The 25714-nt window shown below is 46.9% G+C and overlaps 1 protein-coding gene across 1 annotated transcript in view; it reads right to left on the bottom strand.

Annotated features, from left to right (window-relative positions):
* Window positions 1-24044, bottom strand: part of LOC119464797 (luciferin 4-monooxygenase-like) — a 38376-nt gene extending 14332 nt beyond the window's left edge. Inside the window, exons 1-5 of the mRNA XM_037725724.2 lie at window positions 23906-24044; window positions 11946-12067; window positions 11088-11216; window positions 8380-8581; window positions 5443-5534 (exon numbers count right to left, since the gene is read on the bottom strand). Coding sequence (XP_037581652.1) covers window positions 5443-5534; window positions 8380-8581; window positions 11088-11216; window positions 11946-12041 — 519 coding nt within the window. The 5' untranslated portion in view covers window positions 12042-12067; window positions 23906-24044. The remainder of the gene's footprint in view (window positions 1-5442; window positions 5535-8379; window positions 8582-11087; window positions 11217-11945; window positions 12068-23905) is intronic.
* Window positions 24045-25714: the final 1670 nt, after the last annotated feature.

Below are 25714 nucleotides of genomic sequence, written 5' to 3'. Positions count from 1 at the left end.
AAGAGACATGCTGAGCAGGAACCTTGCGGCGTTGGCACTGAGAGCACAACCGAATGTACTTCCACAAAAAGGCGTGCAAGTTTACGCGCTTTTTTGTTATGCAACTGTAGGACACCTGTTTATATTGTCGATATTTTGTATAACTGTCTCAAGTACACTGATTTACGTTATGTGCTTCATATTTTCTTTTGCACCCCATTATATTACTGTAATAATAATAAATTACAGCGATATATTGCATTATAATACTGTGTTATTCTGTCTTGCATCTTATTATATCTGTATCACACTTGTATAATAATTGCAACTGAATTGTATTATTATGTGCTTTTTCTTTCCTATGTGCATTTTTTTCTTTTTTTTCCTTGGTCACCGCTGCGGTCTGCCATATAAACAGGGGCCTGAGCCTTTGTCAAATGAACTAGTTTTCACTTTTTGCTCAGGACCCCTGCATTTTTTAATGGAAAAATAAACCTGATTTCATTGATTGATTGATACATGCCACTCCAATAAAACCTGGAGCGAAGCCGGGTGTACCTCTTGAAGACACTCGCATGCGCACACTGCAGGTCAGTGTGCAAGGCAGAGCATATTTCACCACGGAGATGTCGAGGTATGACAAGCAACCATTTGCGGACGTCAGCGACGTAATTCTGGCGATAGAGAAGTCCATTCCGCATTTCGAATTGATAAGCTTGACGGCTCAAAGCTCGAGAAGGTGGAGGGACAGTCGACGGGTTTCAAAGAAAGCAGATAAGAGCACTAATCCAGGCATCCTTGCGTTGCTCCGAAGCCATGCCACAGCCTGCTGGGAATGAAAGTACTTTGTCAACGGCACAGAGGCAGGCATCGCTTTCGGCTGACACAGGCGAACGGGAGAGAGCGTCGGCATCGGTGTGGTGGCTGCCAGACTTGTCGACCATGCGCACGTCGAAATCCTGCAACCGCAAAGCCCTGCGAGCTAATCGACTTGAGGGGTCCTTCAACGTGGACAGCCAACGAAGTTCATGGTGGTGTATAATTACGTCGGAGGGACGGCCATAGAGGTAGGGTCGAAATTTACCAAGTATACAGATTATTCCCAAACATTTCTTCTCCATAGCGGAATAATTCGTTGTTGCTTTGGTGAGGGTGCGGCTTGCGTATGCAACTACGTACTCGTCGAATCCACATTTGCGCTGCACTAGCACAGCGCCGAGTCCAACACCGTTGGCGTCGGTGTGTACTTTGGTCGGGGCTGTCGGGTCGAAGTGACGCAGTATAGGGGGCGATGTTAGTAGACGACGCAACTCTTGGAAGGCATCGTCACAAGCTGCGAAGTTCTCTTACGGAGGAAGGTTTGGGACAATCAGCAACCGCACGGAGCTTGGCGGCGTCAGAAAGAATACCGTGTTTATATACTACATGGCCAAGGATGGTGAGCTGACTTGCGCCAAAGTGGCATTTCTTCAGGTTGAGCTGAAGGCCGGCGGCAGTTAGGCACTGTAACACTTCTTCCAGCCTACAGAGATGGGTAGAAAAATCGGGCGAAAAAATAGCCTCATCATCTTAGTAGCACAGGCACGTTTACCACTGTAGACCACGCAAAAGGTTGTCCATCATATGCTCAAATGTTGCGGGGGCGTTGCAAAGCCCGAAAGGCATGTCACGAAATTCATATAGGCCATCTGGTGTTACAAAGGCCGTTTTAGGTTGGTCTTCGGGTGCCATGGGGACTTGCCAATAGCCACTGCGTAAGTCGATAGAAGAGAAGAACTGCGCGCCTTGGAGACAGTCAAGGGCGTCGTCAATTGTCGAAAGAGGGTAAACATCCTTACGAGTTCTTTTGTTAAGACGACGGTAATCAACACAGGATCGAATCGATTCATCCTTCTTCCTTAGAAGAACAACGGGAGATGCTCAGGGGCTATCCGAAGGCTGAATAACGCCGCGCTTGAGCATGTCAGCTACTTGGTCGTCGATAACACGGTGCTCTGTCGCGGATACGCGATATGGTCTTTGTCGCAGTGGCGCACTGGCGCCCGTGTCGATGCGATGACAAACAGTTGACGTGCGGCCCAAGGGAACCTGCTGGCAGTCTAAAGACAAACGGAACTTGTCGAGAAGGCGTAGAAGCTGGGCGCGTTGGGAAGCAGTCAGCGTGTCGGCGATGGAGCTATGCATAACATTGGGCGAAGCGGCTCCAGCGCGGGGTTACAGGTCACTCCGGCGACCTCATGAGGGGCGATGGAACCAGTTGGCATGTCAATGATGGCAGCAGGGTCGACACACTGGACGCGGCCATCGCACTCCTCACGAAGCAAAGTGAGAGGACAGGACAATTGGTTGAAGACGAGCAGTCTCCTGACGCCGGCATCAACGTCCAAAAGAGCGAAAGGTAGCGGTGAACATTTGCGACGAGCAAAAATGGAAGATAGCATAAAAAGTGCGCTGGAATCAGCAACAATGTTGCATGATACTGTGGCAAGGGCAGAGGAGTGCGGTGGAATAGTAACGTGTTCGGCAACAAATACTTTATCTTCAGGTTCACGAACGTCTAGGAGCGGGACGTCGCATAGCGTTTTAAATTCCACATCAGCCCGAGAACAGTCGATGACGGCCTTATTAGTGGAAAGGAAGTCCCAGCCCCAAATAAGATCCTGGGAACAAGAACACAGCACCGAACATTCGACAAGGTAGAGGAGGCCGTTGATCACAACGCGAGCAGTACATGCAGCTGCAGGCGTGATGCGGTCTGCGCTGGCAGTACGAAGTGACACGTTTGACAGTGGCGTTGTAACTTTTCTGAGCAAAAGGCAATGTTTGGCTCTAATAACTGAAACTGTGGCACCAGTGTCAACGAGAATGAGTGCAGCGACGCCGTCCACATATAACTTACTCGGCGAAGGGAGAAGCCTAGGTCTGTTAGTCGGTGACGCAGTTCTTGCCTCTGGAACTGCGGCGATTAGTTTTTCCGTTCTGGCGTAGAAGGACGACGACGCATCGGCGGAAGCAAGCGGCGTTGAGGCGATGGCGAACAGCAGTCAACAAGAGGGTGGTGATCTGAGTAGGAATATATCTGGCCAGGGTTCCGAGATGCGGAGGACGATGGGTATGGTGAAAAATACGGTGCTGTGTCGAAGTTACGGCGGTAGGATGTTGCGCGGCGACGGCAAAATCGTGCAACGTGGCCAGGCAGACCATACGCAAAACATATTGGCCGGTTGTCGGGCGTACGCATTTATCCAGTGCTGTGTGGGTATCGCGGCTAAACGAAGTGAGGAGATGGACACAGTGGCACGGCTGACGGGAATGGCGCAATAGGTCTGAGGTGGTGGCCGTGCGAGAGCCTCGGCATAGCTGACAGGTCCAGTCACTTCGGGAAAAGCAACGGGAGTCGGCACCACCGAAATCTCGAGGGCAGAAGGTAGAGACGCGCAAACTTGATCTTGCTTGACCTGGCGAAGGTTCGCAGGCAAAGGCGAGAGTGGTGGCGTAGCTGGGGACAGCAGCGAAAGCTGACGAGCTACCTCAGCACGGACGAACTCTTTTATCTGGCAAAGCAGGGAGTCCATCTCAGGAGCCGTGGTCATGCTCGCGAGGGGTTCGTCGGACACAGGTGGGCGCTGCGCGAGAAGACGCTGTCTGCAGAGCTCGTCGAAACTCAGGCAAGGCTCAATTACCTGAGAAACAGTGCCTGGGTTTTTGGACAACAGCATATGAAAGGCTTCGTCGGAAATGTCTTTCATGATGTGACCTACCTTGTCCGCCTCCACCATCGTCGGGTTGACACGCGGCAGAGGTCTATCGCTGCAACGGGAACTGAGCGGCGAGAGCACAGCGCATACAAAAGTCTGAGCCGTATGGTGATCGCTTTCAAGATACGGTGCACGGGACTGCCTGCACTGGCGCGAAGTATAAGTACGTAGTTGTTGGCAGAGTAGAAGTCGCCCCCCCCCCGCCTCTCTCCTGCGCTGCCTTCCCGCTTTCCTCCTTTCGCGTGGAAGATTGATTCACCAGTTCCCCTTGAGCCCGGTTCCAAGATACGCATTTGGTGCCGCAGCCCAGTGTCGCCCCCCCTCCCTCCCTCCCATAACCCCCCGGCCTTTCGCGCGACGGAAGAGGTCGCGTTTTCCCTCCGCCGCGCGTTCACTCTTTGTGAAAGCCCGCGTCCCCCGCACGCTTTCACACGCACATACGGCGCGCGGCGGCGATTTTATTGCCCTTGGACTTCGTACGAAACGTCACGGCGACGGCAGAAATCCGTTTGAAGCGTCCCTATTATTGCTTTCGCAATAAAGCTTATTCCGATCTGAACTATGCTAGCATGCTATCTCCCTGCAAATTCAGGAAACAATCTTTTCCGCGGAGGAGCTAACCACGGCTAGCACTACGAGGACCATTCAACATGTAAAAGGCCGACAGCGTGATGAGCCCATCATTACAAGACAATTTCAGACAGAGGCGTCGATTTACTGGATTGCTATTGACGCTCGGCGTCCAAATTTGCGATCCCCAGTAACCACACTTCTTTCGAATTGGAGTACCGAGATTGTTTCCACGAGTTTCTGTTATGCGCGCAACACCTGGCCACACACATCAAGGCGATTTGATCTACGGGCTTAAGAAATTGCGAACTTCCCAATAGGTTATGTTAAAGCGAAGGTTTCCTTGCCTTCTGGCAGTCTTGATATTATGAGTCCTTACTGGGTTCAAAGCTGGCTTAGTGTGTGCCTTTGGTTAACCTCCCTGCCTTTCCTCTCTCGCTTGCTCTCTCTCTCTCTAGTGTGTGCCTTAAATTAAAAAGCAACAATTAGCGAAAAAAAGAGAACGAAACGGACGTTATTGCTCTAAGGGTCATCTCACGTCAGTGTCATAGCCATATCGCCTATTGGGTGGCCTTGAGCTAATTTTGGGTGAAGGTTTGCGCTTATATGCCTTGCGTCTCTTAGCGTTCATGTTTATTGCTCTAAGGGTCTTCTCACGTCAGTGTCATAGCCATATCGCCTATTGGGTGGCTTTGAGCCAATGTTGGGTGAAGGTTTGCGCTTTTATGCCTTGCGTCTCTTAGCGTTCATGTTTATTTTTTGTCCTCAACGTGCGCAATAGAAGCACTATACACGGCTGTCTTTTCAACCAAGGTAAGCTTTCGACGGAACATTCTTGCAGCGAGCTCTGATACAGGAAATTACGAGGTCGGTGGTTCGCGAACATAAAGGAAATACCGGCTCTAAACAGATGAATCAAGCGTGTTGTATGCAATATAAGTACACCCGAAAACGTTTTCAGGCAGTACCACAGGTATTCATCACAGTGAAGAGCAATAGCTGGAGCTCGATGCTGATCGTGATGGTTCGTGATGGTAATGGCGCCTGATGTTTGTTTTTAGGGAAACGCGTGTTTTCGAGCTTATGAATTCTTGTAAATGTTTAAAGATACCGAAGCCTTACTTTAAGAACTTACAGTTTGTCTGATATCCCTGAACTTCTCAGCATTTCTTTTGTCAGTGAGAACATATTCGGCCTTTCCATCCTTTGCGTAAGAAAGCACTTCAGCTGAAATATAATATTGCTCAATGTCAAGAATACGCTTGATTTCCTTCTGCAAATTTGTAAGCAATCCTGCCTTTTATTGACGAATACTTATCTTCAAAAAGTGATTACAAATAATTTAAACAAGGCGATAATTTAACTGGTATTGTGAATAACTTTTTGGTCTGACAATAATGTCCGTGTCGAGAAATACGCTTAACATCTGATAACTCTGAAGCATTTACAACTTCCAGAACATTTGAAGTTCCGTATTACTGCCTGCGCACGCAGTGAAACCCCATCGATCAGTGATAAACTCACATCAAATATTAATTCCGGTACGTATGTTTCTATGTCCCATAAATGTTTGTATGAACAAAGAAAAAACGAAAGTAGAACATAAAGCAGTTAATAAAAAATACGAGTCATTATAGACATTGACACGTGTAGTTCTTTATCTTTCTCTTGTAACTGCTTTTCACCGGCTAACAGATGTTAAACGTGCAGGCCGCTCCTGCATGTATCGGCCGTTTGTCGAATGTTATTGATGGCTCTATCCACTGACTGTTGTCACCGAACCTTGCGTAACATGATTGTATGCAAGACGCCATTTGTTCAGTACGTCATTTCTGGAACGCACGCGGACAGCAGCGATTACGATGGAACCTTTGATGAGTCATCTTCAAAAGCCGACGCGCTTGAACCACTGATCAGATTTACTCGATCACCGGCTTTACTCACCGCTATCGTTGTGCGTTGAGTGAGACACGTTTTTTGGGCGCAGGTTCGCCCAATGAAGAGTTAGCTCTTATTACTCAAAATTTTCCCTACTGTCTGCTTCTTCCCAGTCACTATAGTATGACAACCTAACCAGTGTATAAACAGTGGAAATTGCTATTTTCTTTTAATCTTTGCAACTGTAGAAATTATGCATGTGTGAACTTCATACAAAGGAGTTTCACTGTTAACCCAACCTGGCATGGTTTTTTACAAGCAGAAGAAGGTTCCTGCATAGAATTTGTTTATTTCACACCATCTGTGTGCAAAAAATAACACAAATTTATTGAAAAAACGAACCTAGAAATAACAAAACATAATCAACATACAATTATCGCAGCGCACGATTGAATCATGATTCTTTATCATTCAATTTTCTCTTATGGTAGTAGCGAAAACGCATGATTATAAAATAACCTGTGTAGCAAGAAATGTTTTTAACATAAGCTGCAGGTTGATTTGTACTGTTGGTTGGCATTGGGATTCAATGTAGTGTTTATGCGATTCTTACAGTAGTGTAGTGCAAAGCATTGATACAACGCAATAAATAAACCTGCGGAATTATATTTGCACTTCAAAGTTACTAAAAAGCAAGCACATTTACCGTAGTAGTACTTTCTGTATATCTTTTTACGTCAGAATTATATGTCTGGAAAGTTCATGTTATCAGGAAAGCTCGAAGCAAAGGCTAGGCCAAGTACAATTGTGAAGCCATCTTGCATGCAAGATTTCTGTCATGTTATGAAGTCCATCAAGCATGTATGAGAGGTAGATCCTACTAATCGAATAAGTATACCTGAGTGCCGCCTAATACCTCTCTGGTAATTTGATTTACTTTAGCTTCTCATATTGAATAAAATGTGCACTGAAACAGACGCTAATTCGTACATATAGAACACTGTGCATTAGCGAATGTACATGCTTTGTAATATGAAGCGATCTCATTGTGCGCCTCTCAACGCACTTTAAACCGATTGTTTAGTACATCTTCACTGGACCTATTGAAAAAAAATAAACGCAGCATAATACTTTTTTCAGCTACAAAGCTTTTTAGCTGCAATGACCGGGATATTGTAATTATTTAGAAATTAAACATCCAGAACTGTTTGTTTCATTTTGTATTTCTCGTATCAGATTGCCTAGAAGAGTTTTGCCTTTGTCACCAGAGCATATGAGGGTTGCAACAAGTGCTATATGATCTACAGCCCGGAACGGCCTTTCAAATCTTTTGGCCCAGATGACGATGACAAGTTTGTATGCTTATAACTCAGTATGTCACAAAGTCACCTCTGCCTGTTGTCCTGTGCATTTTTTTGTTTCTAAGTTCTCTCGCGTTTACCTCATAAAATAATCACATTGCCACCATGCACTAACTGGCTCCAAAAACCACCATACTTAGGGTTGGTTTAGAATATAAATATTATCTTACCAAAAAATCAACAAACATGGTTTCACACGGGCCTGATGATACGTGAAGATATATCCTTATAAGACCACGAATATGCGCTGTCATTCATAGTGCTGGAGTGAGGAAGAGCGTGAACGGAAAGCAGCCGACGCTTCTGCTACATCTCGCTTCAATGCGCTTAATAAACTTGAGATTACGTGTCCTCCAGCACTAGGCCCTCGGAAATACAACACACCTGCAACCACCAGCCATCTCGGCTCGCCTAAATTTTGTCCCCGCCAGAAATTACCTCCAAGATAGACCGCGAGAGATGTATGCGCTCGGCCACATGAATGGCCATAGGGCAGCCTTGGACATGCAAGCGTAGGAAATGCCCGCTCACGTGCCTCCCTCCCCTACATCCCTGGCGCGCGCTTGGTCGCGGTACCGTGCCCTCACCTCCACCTCTGCCCTTCCGGTGCTCTTTATCGCCGGACCTACAATATATGGCGCAAATCAAGTCACCATCATCCTCATCCTCGCACGCTTTATTTCAGACCAACAGGCAACGGCGCTCGCGGCGTGATAGAACCTTATCGCATTAGGATTTCACACAAAACATTATGACGAGCTGACGACAAAATTCTCCTTGAGTGTCCTGATAATTGCTATCGCAACAAAACAATAAAATTATGAAGTACTTACTTTTTGTGAGCTCATCATCTGCAAGAACAGCAACCGCTCCGGCAAATATGACACCGAACAGTGCTGCAAAGGAATCGATGCCGTTGGAAAAATGACAGCAAATACGGTCTCCTCTCTTTACTCCATGTGATCGAAATGTTGCCGCATAAGCCTCCATTTTGTCAAGAAGCCGAGCAGCAGTGATGCTCACGTTTCCATCTATCTGAAAATAGGACAAACGTGTTTTACACCACATCAATCAATAAAAGAGACAAACAAAATTCATGCATTTCAATTTGTTTACTGTATGATTTTGGAAAGGCCTAAACTTTGTGTAACAGCCCTTGCTTGTGAAGCAAGTTTCTTTGGCCATCTGTGGTATTTATTGCACTGATCCGGATTTTCAGTACGCTCATCTTGGTTGTTTTGACGCGCAGTGCACCTACAGCTTCCCTAGGGACTGGAAATGTACGTAGAGGAAGCAATTAATTTTTTTCAGATTTCGTGTGTTCTACTTCAGTAGTTGGTTGTTAGTTTAGGATAGGGCTCCTCAGTTCTACTCTGGGCAGCGAGTGTAAACAACCTGACCATTCTGAGCACGTGTTGTGTCACGGTCGCCGCTGTACCAACGCGCGGTTAGCAGCAAATACTTTACTTGGTACACGCTAACAAATTCAGGAAGGTGGTTTTTCCGGGCACTAGGACAGAAGTGAGGACGCAATCAGTGCCCCGAAGGCCCTGTTGTTGCTGCACCGGTGTGCTGAACTGGGTTGGTTGGCGTATGTTTATAAATGAACCGAACAGCGTCTTGTTAACCTCCCTGCCTTTCCTCTCTTCTATTTCTCTCTCTCTCTCTCGAACAGCGCAAACGTCAGGACGCAGTAAAAATGACTGACGCAACACTAATAGCCACTGTTTGTTGTATATTAACTGCAATATTTAGGAACCGTATAGCGCGCCAACATAAAGACGCCAATTCATAACCGGCCACTACTGTCTGCCGGCTTTCGCGAATTTGATAAGAAGCGCATTGAAGTAGAGTGGTGATCAGTAGTCTTAAGTAGAGTATTTTAAGAGCGATAAGCAGATAATTTAGCCAGGCTAACATATTTACACCATCCTGGTCTTATAAACATTATCTATCCTTTTTTTGGTCGTCTTGACTTTGGTATGCGCATACGTATACGCATACGTATACTTTTTTGTTTTTATATTTATGTGCTCGTCCTGTTTTCGTGTCCTCCTCATGTCTTCTCAAACCTCTCAAGGAAAATCTGTCACGTTAGGCTATGCTCTTTGCTTTCAAATCGAATAAAAGTCATCTTTCGTAAGAGAGGAGTACGTTTGAGAGGAGAACGTTTGATTGGGCTGCTGAAACTATCTTCGGGAGACTATACTGTCATGCACCAAATCCAAGCAAGCGGAGAATAGAAGAAACACGAAGTACGCAGCTGATTATGGTCTTCCTGGCCTCGTTGTGTGATGCAATAAAGCATCTTTAGCACTGCCGATGAATACGGCACCTGCAGTCATTAAAGGTATGTTAACCCAGCGGTGTTGAGTCATCGAAGCTAGCCGCCAGTGTTTCGATGCTCTGGTTTCCCTCTCGATAATCTCACTCTTACTTATATACCCTAAGTGTAACAAACCACCATAGCAAGCGTGGTGACCAAACCTATTGTATTTGTATCTCTGGTTAATTATTCCGAGGTGAGGCTTGTGGTATGTTACGATCATCCCGTGTCTTCCGGTGATGTACTGACAGAAATGTTTCACTTCAAACACAATATGCCAGACCTCTTTTCGTCCAAGTGAGGATAATTTCTCTCACAGAATCCTATGGTCGCGACGTAAGCGCAATAGCTCTTTCAAGACCCTGGTGATACAGCAGGGCAAGAGCTGCTCCCACGCCATATGGTGTCGCATCACAACTGATAAAGAGGGGAAGAGCTCCATCGTAACGTGCAAGGACGGTGCAGACTTTTAGCACCTTATTCAGCTGAGTGAAAGCAGATTTTTGAAGTTCGTTTTATTCCCGCGATGAGCCATGGTTGAGTAATTGGTTTAACGGCTCTCCACTCAAGTCTTTGTTGCGAAGTAAGAGACCGCAAAAACGTAATATGGCTAAAAAAGACTGCAATTTAATCTAGGTTCTCCCATCAGGTGCTGTCATTATCGCTTCTATTTTTTGCACTGTCGGCTGGACTCCAGAAGCGGTAAATTTGTGCCACAAATGTTAAATAATGTAGCCCGAATGCGCAATTCTCCGGGTTGGTCTTGGGACCAGTCTCTTTCAAGGAGGAGCTTGCGTCGGCAGTTGCGTAAATTTGGTATGACGAGATTGCAATAAAATGAGAATTGAATAACTTTCCGTTATGAAACCAATGTGTCAGCAATGCTGGGCATACTAATGAATCGTTGTTGTCTCTGACGTATTCCTGTGCGGTGGTCTAGTGCAGGATGCTCGATTACATGATTGTCTTCGTATCAACTGCAGAATCGTGTCCCACTGAGCCTGAAGCATACATTTTTTGCTCAGTAATTATGTTGCAGAGTTTATGTATTCCCACGGAAAGGAAAAGGACGCGAGCACGAGCATATATACTCCAAGTTCCGATGTGTACAACCTAAGATTGTCATCAGAATAACATCGTTACACAAGGACTTGATTTCGAAAACACAAAGATCGAGTAACAAAATGCACCTGATGCCAAACCTGCTCAACTTACCATGACAACCTGTGGGCCTAACTTGTGGAGAGCATCTCGCACGGCGACGTGTATAGGCACGCGTGGAACAGGCCTTTCCGGGTAAGGAGAGTGTACAATGTTATCATGTATTCGGGCCTTCCATTTCAGCTGCAATAACGACAAGTTTCAGTGGAAGTCAGATTTGAGAAAGCAAGACACCCCTTCGATTGGTGGCATACACAATGTATGTTTGAATTTTTTTATAGTAATTAGCATTTTTTAGCACATTATGAACTTTCCGTGGTCTGAAGGCAGACTGAATCTATCAGTCTGCCTACCTATCCATCTGCATCTCTAACCTGTTTTGTGCCAACTTGGGTCACTGGTCATGGTCTAATTGGTAGTGCATCACACTACTCCGCGGAGAGAGCAGGGCTCTAAGCCAATCTTGTACCACTGCTGCAGCAATTTCATTTGTGTGAAGTGCACCGCCCGTGAAACTAGCAGCACTCATCAAATTAACATTGTTTAATTTCTACAACGCTTGACAGTTTTAGATGACATTTTCCGACATGCCTTTCTGTATGTTGTGTGCGTATTTCCAAAAAATTTAATACTTTTTGCTTCACAATTATGGTATGAGTCATTGTATGAGTGCATGTGCGGACATGAGCCATTGATGACGGTAATTTTTGTTTGTGGACATGAAAATTCTAAGGTGCCCTAGCCATAGACATCTCCACTGTGAAACGTCCGCGCGGAAACTAGACTGGACGGAAAAAAGACGTGAGACACCATGCGTAACGATCAACTGCTTTACTACAGCTTCACTTCACCTCTCTATAATGATAATGATGTTAGATATTGTACAACTACCGAAGAAGATATTCATCTTACAGTTTCGTCGTTTTGGTCATCTTGAAGGTGGCTTTGGGTGGCTGTTCTTCGTTCGCGGCGAACTAGAAGTTCACTGCTTGCCGAAATAGCGAGCATTGTTCTTCGTTCTCAAGGTCCGGAATCTGCAAGACAGCATGCGTTCTTAAAAAGTTCCAGGGAGCATTCTTTCTCGTATTTGTGTACCACGCGTATTGCCCGTGTTGCCAAAGCCAACTGCATCAACTTGATTTTGAACGAACATGAGCTGGGTACTATGGTCGGAATAGTGGTTCATAGAAACAACTACATGTTTTGTCATGCACTTGTAGTCCGTAGTTAGGACTACAACAAAAGTGTTTGCGCTTGAAATGTTCTGGTTAATGTTTCAGGACGGGTTGAATCAAGATTATAAAAAAGTGACAAGCGTATTTCTAAGATTTAGTCCACTGGTACAGTGTTTCTTAAGTACAGCCGCCAAAGTAACCGTCAAAATAAGCATCGGAAATTCTATTGCAGTTCCGTAATCCCAAGGCAATTCTGATTGTTTTCATGCTGTTGCAATTTAAAAGCACGTGAGAAATAGCGGTATTAGTTGTATGAGATAGATTTATTTATGTATTTATTTATTATTTCAACATACTATCAACACCATGGGGGTTATTACAGGAGTGGGTGAACAATTTTGACACATATATGTATATTTGCAATCCTGGCTTAAGAAAATACAGGATGGGTCGAAACACCATACAGAGACTCAAAAATTATCAATAAGTAAAAGAGAGGACTGCCTTCTCGGCAAGCTCAACAAATTTAGAAAACGTTGTTTGTGCGGTGTCACACGGGTTCAGTTATTCCATTCTCGCACAGCTTGTGGGAAGTAGGAAAACAAAAACGCGTTATTATTGCAGGGAAACTCTTCTAGTCTACGTGGGTGCATCTGTCGAGTCTGGCGAGTGGACTTAAGGTATATAAAGTCTGAGTAGTTTAGTTTAAATGAGTTGTGGAATATACAAAAACTTCAAACGCTGTAGTTTCGCTCGGCTAGCCAGAGTGTGAAGGCCAGCGCATTGTGATAGCTCAGTTGGTGAGTCGGTACGCTTGTAGCGGTTATAAAGAGAACGGACGGCTTTTCTTTTAATCATTTCGAGTGTGTGGGTGTTAGTGTTCGTGTGCGGAAACCACACTATATTCGCATATTTTAAGATCGGCCGAAGAAGTGTGACACAGTCAAGGTATCTATTTTCAAATGTCGAATGACGTCAGACTCTCTTGAGAAAGAACAGTTTCTGTTCAGCAAATATATATATATATATATATATATATATATATATATATATATATATATATATTGTCACGTGCAACAGAAGGCCTTCAGAGCAAGAAGTCCTGCATCGGCAGAGACGAGTACTAGCCAGGAAGATGGCTGACCCCAAAAACGAAAAACCTCTTCTTCTTCTCTCCTTGCCTGAATATTGGCTCGCGCTCGCCGCAGCTCGAGACCTCGTGGCATTTTCCCCCTGTGAAAAAAACGGGCATCGTCCCGATGCTAGCGCTGGTCGACGTAGGTAGAGGGAAAGAAAAAAAGGGAAGGAACATAAAGTAAGCACAAGTGGGGGGTGAGGGAGAGAAAAATAAAGTGCATCATAAAGTTGAGACGCTGTCGCACTATCGCGCGAAATAAGGTTTGAGTCGTACAACGTGCACAATCTCCGAGTGCTGCCTTCGACGCTGGGGTGACATGGCACTATCCGGGAGAACCTCGTAGTTCACGTCACTAACGCGACGCAGCACTTTGTAGGGTCCAAAGTAGCGACTGAGCAGTTTCTCTGACAACCCCTGGCGGCGCACCGGCGTCCACACCCAAACTTGATCGCCCGGGTGGTATTCCACTTGGCGATGGCGAAGATTGTAGCGACGTGCATCTACACTCTGCTGTTGCGTGATGTGTAGGCGTGCCAATTGGCGAGCTTCTTCGGCGTACTGCGTAAATTGCTCAGCGTCAGGGGTGAGCAGCGCGTCATAATCGTGTGGAAGCATCGCATCCAGCATGGTCTGAACCTCACGTCCATAGACAAGACGAAACGGCGTGAATCGCGTCGTCTCCTGGATGGCAGAGTTGTACGCAAATGTTACGTACGGTAGAACCTGATCCCACGTCTTGTGTTGTACATCGGCGTACATGGATAACATGTCGGCGATGGTTTTGTTCAATCGTTCCGTCAACCCGTTGGTCTGCGGATGATATGCAGTGGTCTTGCGATGGCTCGTGTAGCTTAGCTTGAATACGTCGTCAATAAGCTGGGCCGTGAAAGCTGTGCCTCTGTCAGTGATCACGTAAGATGGGGCTCCATGTCGAAGAACGATCTGGTCTATAAAGAACTGGGCAACATCGGCAGCCGTAGCGCGTGGTAGAGCCCTTGTCTCGGCGTATCTGGTTAAGTAATCTGTGGCGACTACGATCCACTTGTTGCCGGCTGATGATAGTGGAAAAGGCCCGAGTAAATCCATGCCTATTTGATCGAATGGTGCCCTGGGTGGTGCGATCGGTTGCAGCAGCCCCGCGGGCTTCAGTGGCGGGGATTTGCGGCGTTGACATTCCCGACAACTCTTGACGTAGCGCTTTACAGATGTAGATAGTTTGGGCCAGTAGTACGCCTGTTGAACTCTGGCGAGAGTTCGGGAGGAGCCTAAGTGACCAGATGTGGGCTCGTCATGGCAGGCAAGAAGAATGTCGTCGCGCATGTCAGCAGGTATGACGAGAAGGTAGGGTTTGCCGTTGCTGTTCGAGTTTTTCTTATACAGGACACCTCTTCGAAGGCAGAAGGACGAGAGACTGCGAGAAAGGCGTCGAGGTATGGGAGAGTGGCGTCCTTCGAGGTTCTCGATGATTGCGCGGATTGCGGTATCCTCGCGCTGTCGTGCAATCAAGTCCGTTGCGGCGAGGACCCCAAGGAATCCACTGTCATCCTCAGCGGCCGGATCACAAACATCGGTGGGTGCACGCGACAACGAATCCGCATCTTCGTGCTTGCGGCCTGATCTGTATACGATGGTCAGATCGAATTCTTGCAGACGAAGGCTCCATCGTGCGAGTCGCCCAGCGGGGTCTCGTATATTGGTCAACCAGCACAATGAATGGTGGTCGGTCACTACTTTGAAGGGGCGACCGTAGAGGTAAGGCCGAAACTTCATGGTCGCCCATACCACTGCAAGGCACTCTTTTTCTGAGGTGGAATAGTTTGCTTCTGCGCGTGAAAGAGTACGGCTGGCGTAAGCTATCACGCGCTCTGTGCCCTCTTGGTGTTGGACCAGGATGGCGCCAAGACCCACGTTGCTGGCGTCGGTATGGACTTCAGTATCAGCGTCCTCGTCAAAGTGAGCAAGAACTGGTGGAGTCTGCAAACGCTCCCGCAGCTCGGTGAAAGCCGCGTCCTGCTCTTCATTCCAGACAAATGGTACATCTTCTCGTGTGAGGCGAGTCAGAGGTTCGGCAATCCTAGAAAAATTGGCGATGAAGCGGCGATAGTATGCGCAGAGCCCCAGAAAGCGACGGACTGCTTTCTTGTCACGGGGAACAGGAAAGGAGGCTACGGCGGTGGTCTTGTCAGGGTCAGGCCGAACGCCATCCGCGCTCACAACATGGCCGAGAAACTTAAGTTCTTTGTAACCGAAGTGGCATTTCTCTGGCTTCAGCGTGAGGTTAGCGGCGCGGAGGGCGTCCAGCACAGTCTTCAGACGATTCAGGTGTTCCTCAAAGGTCGCCGAAAATACGACGACGTCATCAAGATAAACGAGGCAAGTATGCCACTTCAAACCAGTGAGAACAGTGTCCATCATTCTCTGGAATGTCGCAGGTGCAGAACACAAGCCGAAAGGGAGCACTTTGAATTCATACAGGCCATCCGGCGTAACAAAGGCCGTTTTCTCGCGATCTCGTTCATCAACTTAAATCTGCCAGTATCCGCTTTTCAAGTCTATAGATGAAAAATACTTGGCGCGTCGCAGTCTGTCGAGTGAATCATCGATGCGGGGCAGTGGATAGACGTCTTTTTTAGTCACGCTGTTTAGCCGCCTGTAGTCAACGCAGAAACGTAGTGTTCCGTCCTTCTTCTTCACGAGGACGACCGGCGATGACCAGGGACTTTTGGAAGGCTGTATAACATCGTCCTGAAGCATCTCTTCGACTTGCGTATGTATCGCGTCCCGTTCTTTGGCCGAAACTCGGTAAGGCTGTTGTTTTATGGGCGACACGTCGGTATATGTAATGATTCGGTGTTTCGTGATGGGCGTCTGACGCACCTTAGAGGACGAGGCGAAACATTCTTGGAATTGAAGCAGCAATTCATGCAGCGCTATTTGTTGTTCTTCCGGTAGAGTCGAATTAATGTCTACTTTGCTTAGTGATGCCGTCGCAGCCCCCGGTGTCGATTGGAGAGCATTGTCCAGTGATGCAGACGTAAAACATTCAGCAGTCTCTGTTATGGGGTAGGCGAGAGCGATGGCAGTGCGACGAAAAAGGTGACGGTGCTCATTACTAAAATTCGTCACAAGCAGCGTAGAACGTCCGTCACGAAGCGTGACGAGGCTGCGAGCGGCGCAGAGACCTAGTGTGAGCAAGAGCGACATGTTGCCTTCAGCGACTGCCTCACCATCACGTAACTTGTCACACAGGACATCAACGAGGACACTCGAACGGGGGGGGGGGGGGGGGGTAACGCGACGTTGTCGGCATAAACGCGAAACGTGCTGAGATGGCTGTCGTCGGTTTTGTCTGCTGCTCTCTCTGTCGAGAAGGTCACGGTGCGCTCCCGCAGGTCGATAATAGCGCCATATTCCCGTAGAAAGTCGATTCCCAGGATGATGTCTCGGGAACATTCGCGAAGTACAAGGCAACTGGAGAGAAACGTACGTCCACGAATGCCAACTCGGAGTGTGCATATACCAAGTGGGGTGACTACATGTCCGCCGGCAGTACGAATTTGTGTTCCGTACCAAGGCGTAACTACTTTCTTCAGGTGTGTCGCTAGTTTTCGGCTCACGATCGAGTAATCAGCCCCTGTGTCCAATAACGCACTGACTTCATGGTGACCGTCGAGCACCACAGGTATATCCAAAGACAGTCGGCTTCCGAGTTCAGTTGTTGTCGAATCACTGGCGGTACCTGGTCGCGTCGCTGGGAGGCCTTGCTCGCGTCGATTATCAGCGGCCTCGCCCCCGAAGGTCGCTGTCTTTAGTTTTCCCGTCTAGGGCTTGGCGAACGCCCCTGCGCCGCCACTGGGGAGCTCCGGGAATTTGGGGAAAATCGTCTCGGCGACGGTGACCGTGACTGCCGTCGCAAGGGCAGTGGCATGCGCTGTTGAGACAGGTATTCCTCAATGGCTCTTGGTCTTTCGCCGAATCTTGGCCTTGGAGAGTCGACGGCAAAACCCTGAAGTCCAAGGCGGCGATATGGGCATTCACGGTACACATGTCCGGCTTCGCCACAGTGATAGCACAGCGGTCGCCTGTCCGGTGTGCGCCAGACATCCGATTTTCTTTGAAGTGGTTGGCGGTTCTCCAAGTGCTGGATCGGTTGCACTGATGGAAGTGTATCGTGAGGTGTGGGGCGGACGAAGCGCGGAGAAGCAGGAATATACCGGCTCGCAGCTTCCGCGTATGATGCGCGCCGAAGCTCCGTCGGCACAGGTGGTGTGACCTCCCTGGCAAGCGGGACTTGCAGAGCATGCTGCACCTCGTTCCTGATGAGGCTGGATATGGACCCGCAGCAGGTTGAGGCGGGCAGTGTATTCTTTGCAGCTCGTCGCGTACCACTGATCGGATGAGGTCGGAGAGGGAGTCGATGTTGATGCTACCTCCGGCAGCTCCGATCTGATCCATCGATGACGCGACGCTGATTTGCCGGTCGTACACTGCTGACCGCTGCTGAAGCACTTTTTCCATTGTCGTGGCTTCCGTTAAGAACTCGGCCACAGTCGTCGGGGGACTCCGAACAAGGCCAGCGAAAAGCTGCTCCTTAACTCCTCGCATTAAGTGCCGGAGCTTCCTATCTTCTGCCATGTCCGGGTCAGCTCGACGAAAGAGGCGCGTCATGTCCTCAACGTACATCATCACACTTTCGTTGGGCATTTGGATGCGCGACTGAATGGCCCGCTCGGCGCGTTCACAGCGATCAGCATTGGCGTAACTTGCCCGCAGATGACGACAAAAGTCGCTCCACGACGAGAAGGGTTCGCGGTTCTCGTACCAGGTGCGAGCGCCATCCTCCAGGCTAAAGTATACATTCTTCAGCTTGTTCGCATCGGGCCACCCATTGAAATCAGCGACGCGTTCGAACTGAGCCAACCAGTCTTCGACATCCTCAAGGATGGAGCCATGGAAGACTTTTGGCACTTTCTGTAGCGTATAGTGAGCAGCACTAGTAGTGCCTTCCATACCGCTTTGGTGCGTAGCTGACGTAGTCTCGGGAAGAGGTCCAAGCTCAGGGGGCAATCCTCGGACTCTTCGGCTGGCCCGGTGAACAGGTGTTGTCACTGTAGGCACAGGGCTACCAGGAGGCGTGTAGGACATTTGCTGGGACTACCCAGCACCTCCACCAGTTTGTCACGTGCAACAGAAGGCCTTCAGAGCAAGAAGTCCTGCACCGGCAGAGACGAGTACTAGCCAGGAAGATGGCTGACCCCAAAAACGAAAAACCTCTTCTTCTTCTCTCCTTGCCTGAATATTGGCTCGCGCTCGCCGCAGCTCGAGACCTCGTGGCAATATATATATATACATACAACGGAGCTAATATAATTCCAAAATCTGCCTTCAGGTATGTCAATGAGAAAAAAGTGTGCGAATCGTGCGAGATTTACTCCTTAAATCGCTATTTCCCTGAATCATTGATAGCCTTGGCACAGTCACTTGCACATTCACTAGCTTCATTATCGATTGAATTAAATTCAGCGCAGGTTATATGTGAACACAGACATGTCCAAGGCTCTATGACTAAAGCATAAGAATGCCTGACGGGATCTTGGGTAATTGCGCCGCAGTCAGCATCGTACCGCACAAACGAAAACAGTACTTACTGACATGATAAGAGTTTACTTGCACAGCGAACGCCAGAAATGCAGTAAAAACAAAACAAGTTCAAGTGAATACTTACATGCGCGCTGCCATGTTAAACATTGAACAATGTTTGAAAACGCATACCTAATTTTTTGTCTAGTGATCATGTATTTTTCAAAGGAAATGTGATTAGAAATGCGCCTCTAACATACTCTCAGCGTAAGGTGCCTTAGAATCTTGTAGTTCTAACAGTAATCACTTCCAAACTTTTGAAGTTTTAGGCACTATGCCTAACATTTAAGGTGATAGAGTAGTCTAGGACAGAGAAAATGTGTTTATTTACTAAGATACTGCTAATTGAAGGAGTTCTCTTAGCGAAGTTCGCCACTTTATTAAAATATAGGAACGCATGTTTGCGCCTAGGCAAGTCAAATATTGCGCAAATAGCCCGCTCTTATAATGTGTATATCGTGGTTCTCAATAAGAAAATTAGAAAGTTACCTACTATGAAAGGATTCAGGCAAGGAGACTCAATCTATCCAACGCTATTCACAGCATGCTTACAAGTATTCAAGCTCTTAGACTGGGATGGCTTAGGAGTGAGTATCAACAACAAATATTTCAATGACCTTCGATGTGAAGATGACATTGTCCTATTGAGCAACAATAAAGACGAATTACAACAAACGATTGAGGACCTTAACCGAGAAAGTGTAAGAGTGGGGCTGAAGATAAATAAGCAGAGGACAAAGATAATGTTCAATAGCCTGGCAAGAGAACAAAAATTCCGTATCGCCACTCAGCCTCTAGAGTATGTAAAATAGTAGGTTTATCTAGGTCAATTACTCACAGGGGGCCCTGACCATGAGAAAAAAATTTACAGAAGAGTAAAATTGGGTTAGAGCGAATGCCGCCGGCATTGCCAAATAGTGACTGGAAGCTTACCACTATCGTTGAAAAGAAAAGTGTACAATCATTCCATTCTACCGGTGCTAACATGAGGGGTAGAAACTTGGAGGTTAACAAAGTTTGAGAAGCAGCTAACTACCGCAGAAAGAGCGATGGAACGAAATACGTTAGGCCTTACGTTAAGAAACAGGAAGCGAGTAGTGTGGATCAGAGAGCAAATGGGGATAGCCGTTATTCTAATTGATATTAAGAGGGAAAAATGGATCTGTGAAGACCATGTAATGCGTAGGGTGGATAACCGGTGGGCCATAAGTGTTACAGAATGGACACCAAACGAAGGGAAGTGCAGTCGAGAACGGCAGGACACTAGATTGGTTGATGAAGTTAGGAAATTTGCTGGCGCAAGTTGCAATCAGCTAGAGCAAGACAGGGGTAAATGGAGATCGCAGGGAGAGGCCTTCATCCTGCAGTGGGCCTAAATATAGGCTGACGATTATGATGTGTATAAGGCATCAAGACTACGTTGGACATATGCTGTTGTTGCCACTGATTGCCCTTGTATTACTATAAATTATTCGTCCTCTTGGTTCCTTGCGTACAACTTATGCTCTCATGCGTACAGGTACATGTACTCTAACCATAATGTATCAAAATTTTATCTAATCTACGATGAAGATTGTGCCAGTGTACTGAAAGAGGCCACCATAAAAGCACATTTTTTAGCAATTCTTCGACTACATTTCTTTTATTCTTGGAAATAGTTCAGTGATTACTATCTCTTCACATTTTTATTTTTAGCTTAAACTGAACTTCTGTAAAGTATTTAAAAAATTCCATTGAGTAAGTCGAAGGGCATATAAGTGGTCGCCAGTTCTCATCAATTAGGCTGATTTTGTAAAGGATACCGAGCTCTAATGTATTTGTACTCATTTAAAAGAAGTTCTGTGCTCGACACTATCAGCCACATATCTGTGCTCAAAACCTGTAGCCAAATGCGCTGACAGTTCATTTGAGTCGTGACGAGGAGCGCTTAAATTTTCTATCTTGCTAAAACGCGTTCACTGAAGCACCAGTGTATTCGCAACAAATTTTGAGGACGTAGTTGCCGAAGCACGGGCTATGCACCGGATACCTAGTAGAGCGAGTGATTTTAATAATGCCCAGCTTCAATTTACCATATGCGACCTAAAGCGAATAAATGCAATGGTAATATTTTTAAATTGCGTTGCTTACAATGCGTTAATTCATTATACGTATATTTTCACACACAAAAAACGTCACATCTAAAGTTTATAGGTATGCGTTAGAGAAACTAGCGAACGTATTATGTGTTTGGCCAGCATACACACAGGACCGACGGACACGAGCCTCTTTTCTGGCACACACCATGCCATTCACGGAGGGCTTTATTCTCATTCCTTCTCAGTAGATGTGAGACACTAACACTAAGCACTACGATGCAATTTTTAAGCCGCATCAAAATGCGCCCATAAATGACTCAGCTATGCTGCTTTGTTAACAATCCGTATTCGCCTCATCCTTCATCCCTCATTCGTCCACATGCTCCTCTTTCCCAGCAGAGATCAGCAGGCCAGCGAAGACAAACCTTCGTTCCGCAAATACATTTCTTCTGTATTCATGTGTATTGTTTGAGCAATCAATTCGCCTCAGAGAAAATAAATAAAAAAACAGATATATTTACTTATTTTGTTGTATAGTTTGCTCTCTTAATTGTTTTGGTTAGAATTGAAGTTTGCTCTTGGCATATCCTCTCGCTGTGCACAGAGAGATGGTTGAAAACATTATTGTTGTCGTATAACCGCGATGCAAAATTTTAGGAAACCTGTTGGAAACCTGTTAACGGCAACTCATTCCCCTAGCCCTCGTCGGGGAAACTAACAGGCGCGACCTATGGGGGGGGGAGGTTGCCGACCGTCGAAATGCTACAACACCCCCACCACTATGTGTGCAATCGGGCAATATGTCTCTGCCGACCCCAAGGGAAGTCGCAAGTGCCGACCTCGCTGTTTGCTTAGACGGACACCCAGTAACCGCGTTAGTAGATACTGGGGCCGATTTCTCGATAATCAGCCAGAAACTAGCCGATAGCCTTAATAAAGGAAAAAAGTCATGGACTGGTCCCCACATGAGAACGGCGGGAGGTCAATTGATAACCCCAACAGGCAAATGCATGGCCAGAGTTGATATCGGTAGCTCGACGTTCGTTGCCACTTTCGTTATCTTGCTGGAGTGCTGCAGAGACGTGATATTGGGAATGGATTTCCTGCATGAATACGGCGCTATTATAAACATTCCGGACAGGTCGGTCACGTTTTGGATGAAAGCAGATTCGCTCGTACCCTGTGACGATCCGCGACGGGAGCACTTACGTATCTTCGATCATAATGTAACCATCCCTCCGCACTCAAGCGCTCTTGTGCCTGTAACATGAGACTCGCCAAGGTGTTCCAACATGATCGCCGAACAAATTCCTGCTCTGCTGTTTAGTCATGGCATATCAGTGGCAAGAGGCATAGTTGACATAACTCGAGGACAGACGGACGTCCTACTAACAAACTTTAGCCCTGAACGCCGGCATCTGAGAAGAGGTATGGCAGTCGCATACGTGGAAGAGCTCAATGAGGTTACCGACTGCATGATTGTTGAACAAGACGATTCCGCCAGCCTACTGACCGTGCCTCTATCCATTGATGTCGGCCCAAGTTTGCTACCTACACAGAAAGAAAGACTCCTAGAGCTGATTGATGAGTTTCGGAACTGCTTCTCTTCGACGTCCAAAGTTGGCCAAACGCCGCTGACCAAATATCGAATTATTACAGACGCAACGGCCAGACCCATACGGCAAAACCCGTAACGGGTGGCAGCGCGAGAACGTGAAGCGATAGAAAACCAGGTGCAGAAAATGGCTTCAAGATGACGTTATTCAGCCGTCAAAGACTCCTTGGGCATCGCCGGTAGTGTTAGTCAAAAAGAAGGATGGCAGCTTGCGCTTCTGCGTCGACTACCGCAAACTCAACCAAGTCACTAAAAAGGACGTTTACCCGCTACCCCGCACCTCCACCAGTGTCGCAGGACGCGAAGAACAGCACACAGGACGACGGCACAACAACAAACACAAGCTCTATATTCAAGGCCCAAGAAGAATTAGCCGCGCCAACTTTATCTTCTTCGGAGAGGGATATGCTTGTGCTGGTGTCCCTCACTTCGTTGTCTTCTTTAGTCGTGACAATATAATACATCACGTTTGACCCGCCGTGGTTGCTTAGTGGTTATCGAGTTTGGCTGCTAAGCACGAGGTCACCCGGTCAACTCCTAGCCACGGCGGCAGAATTTCGATGGGGGCGAAATGCTAAAACACCCGTCTACTTAGATTTAGGTGTGCGTTAAAGAACCCCAGGTGATACAGATGATCCTGGAGTTCCCCACTACGGCGTGCCTCATAATCAGAACGTGCGATTGACACGTAGAACCCCATAATTTAAAACGTCACGCTTACAATAACTTCCGCTTACCTCGGCGAAGTACAGGAGATTGTTTCAAAAGGTAACGAAGTGTCTATTAGCTTCCGCGCACAAGTGTGCCTGGAAAAATAATTAATGTTATTTGTCATTTAATCGCGATGCAAAATTTTAGGACTGAGGCAAGGGTCGAAATTAGACCCTGGGGTGACACCCCGGTGAGAGGTTTATCCATTTTGACCGCAATGACAATCACCGAAGAAACGAGATGGATGAGTTGAAACCAACGCCTAAACAACTTCCGCCGGTAGAGTGATTTGCCGGTTAGAGCTAGGTAAACAAATTTGCGACCAGTAGGCATGTTATTACGTGTACGCTTGGCAAAATTGCATATATTTAGCCAATAGCCATTGGATAAAGCACACGCATGCACATTAGACGGCTCAATCATTCTCGCCACTCATATTGAGCAAGGCAGCCTGGTAGAAAAAAAAGCCTCAAGGTGAAGATGCGGAAACTTCAAATAAAGCAAAACATGTTTACCTCGAAAATTTCAGTGTCTCCAGAAGACCAGCGTGTCACAGGTAACAGTGCTAGCAGAGGGTACGCTGAAGCAAATGTTATTATACGTAATTGCCTGCACTTATACTTAGAAGCAATTTCCGAGGCTATCATTTATTATGACTGAGATTGACGTACACAGGATGCTGAAATGGAGTAAAAAAATCAACGTTACGGTCGGTTCATGAATAGCTATACTGCCGCTCTCACCCCCCCCCCCTTTTTTTTTCTGCAATAGACATCGACATGAGGATTTGCGCAGGCGGACGTATAAGCAATGCCAGAATCATATTTTTACCCCGTCTGAAACATCTGCCGGAAGAATTGCTCACTTTAAAGTAAAGTCCAAAGGCCTATAGCTAAAAAATTTCCACTGCAGTCGAGGAACATTCTTGTTCAAGAACTAAACTCCAGGTGCATGCATACCCCCCCAAACAGAAAACAAAATTCGCCGCCCAAACACTCCATAGAGATGGTTAACCAGCGAAGCTGAAGCGCGCGGCCCGAGTTTTTATCACTGGGGTAATCCCGACGATTGATTGAAGTATTTCTCAATTATGAGGTTACACACACGTTCAGTTGCGATGGAGAGAACGACGTCACTGACGGCATGGCCGCACTCCGCCTTTCGTTGTTTGCGCTCGATCTCCCGAGTTTCCTCGGTATCGTGGTTAGCAGCATTCGCCCGCCATTGTTGATTGCCAATCTTTGCAAATAATTGCTTCACAATTAAATCTGTCCGTCACGTAAGACAATGAATGGCTCATACTCCCTTAAGCAATGGTTCATACACCCGTAAACGCGGCCTCCCCATTACGACGACAGAAGAGAAGGGAAATTCTACGCCGAATTGATGAGCGGAAATGGAGCCAGCTGCGAAAGAAGATGAGGAACGCGGGAGCATTGGCACGAGCGCGTGCCGAGCAAGAGCGTGAGCGCAAACCGAGGGGCGCCAGCGAGCGAGCTGCGGAAGAATGTGGCAAGGCTCGAGCCATGATGATATTTTTCTTTGCACAGGCGATGGACAGGCGCTGTTTCGCTTCGCCTTGGCATATAAAGCTTCGCTTTAAAAACAAGGCTCCACGTTACGGTTTTTAGATAACTATGATTTGCGTACATTCAGAGCTACTGCAGTGCTTCTACAAAGTTTGAAACTGCTCGCAGAAAATAAGTATTTTGTATGAAACGTACACAGAAGTGTATGTTACAACTGTTCATTCATATTGTTAGGAGTACCGCGTAATAGAAAGCGTACAACAATGTTTTTGCTGGTGGCAGCCCCGTTAGAGAGCCACTGATTAGAACTTGCAAGATTTGGACGAACATTAGGTGTATCCCTCATCTGTTCGTGTGCATCACTTCACAAATTTACATGATAGGAGCGTCAGGTACATCCCAACAATGACTATTCTAATAAAACGACTCCCAGATTCCCGACAAAATTTTCGCACAAAGGAAACAGTTTGCTGTGGTTTCAGCTTATCACCCCACTACCATTATTTCATGCCTGCTTCGTTCCCAAAAAGGCGGAACTTCGCATCTCCTGCTCCGGCACCGCTCAAGAAAATCTAAATTCTCTTGCAACAGGGCATTCGTGCTCTTTCTTACTGCTGTGGTAAACGACGCTTTCAACCACTTTCAACCGCTTGAAAGCACAGCGGTCGCAGATGGCACCACCTAATGACATCGACAAAACTGACAATTTTCATCTCTCATTATATGCGTATTTAGTAAACAGTTACTATTATATTAGTAATGCGTAGGATGGATAACCGGTGGACCATTAGGGTT

The sequence above is a fragment of the Dermacentor silvarum genome, chromosome 9 (assembly GCF_013339745.2).
Source record: "Dermacentor silvarum isolate Dsil-2018 chromosome 9, BIME_Dsil_1.4, whole genome shotgun sequence".
Lineage (NCBI taxonomy): Eukaryota > Metazoa > Arthropoda > Arachnida > Ixodida > Ixodidae > Dermacentor > Dermacentor silvarum.
The sequence above is the reverse complement of the archived record's forward strand: the minus strand, read 5'-3'. Positions and strand labels throughout refer to the sequence as shown.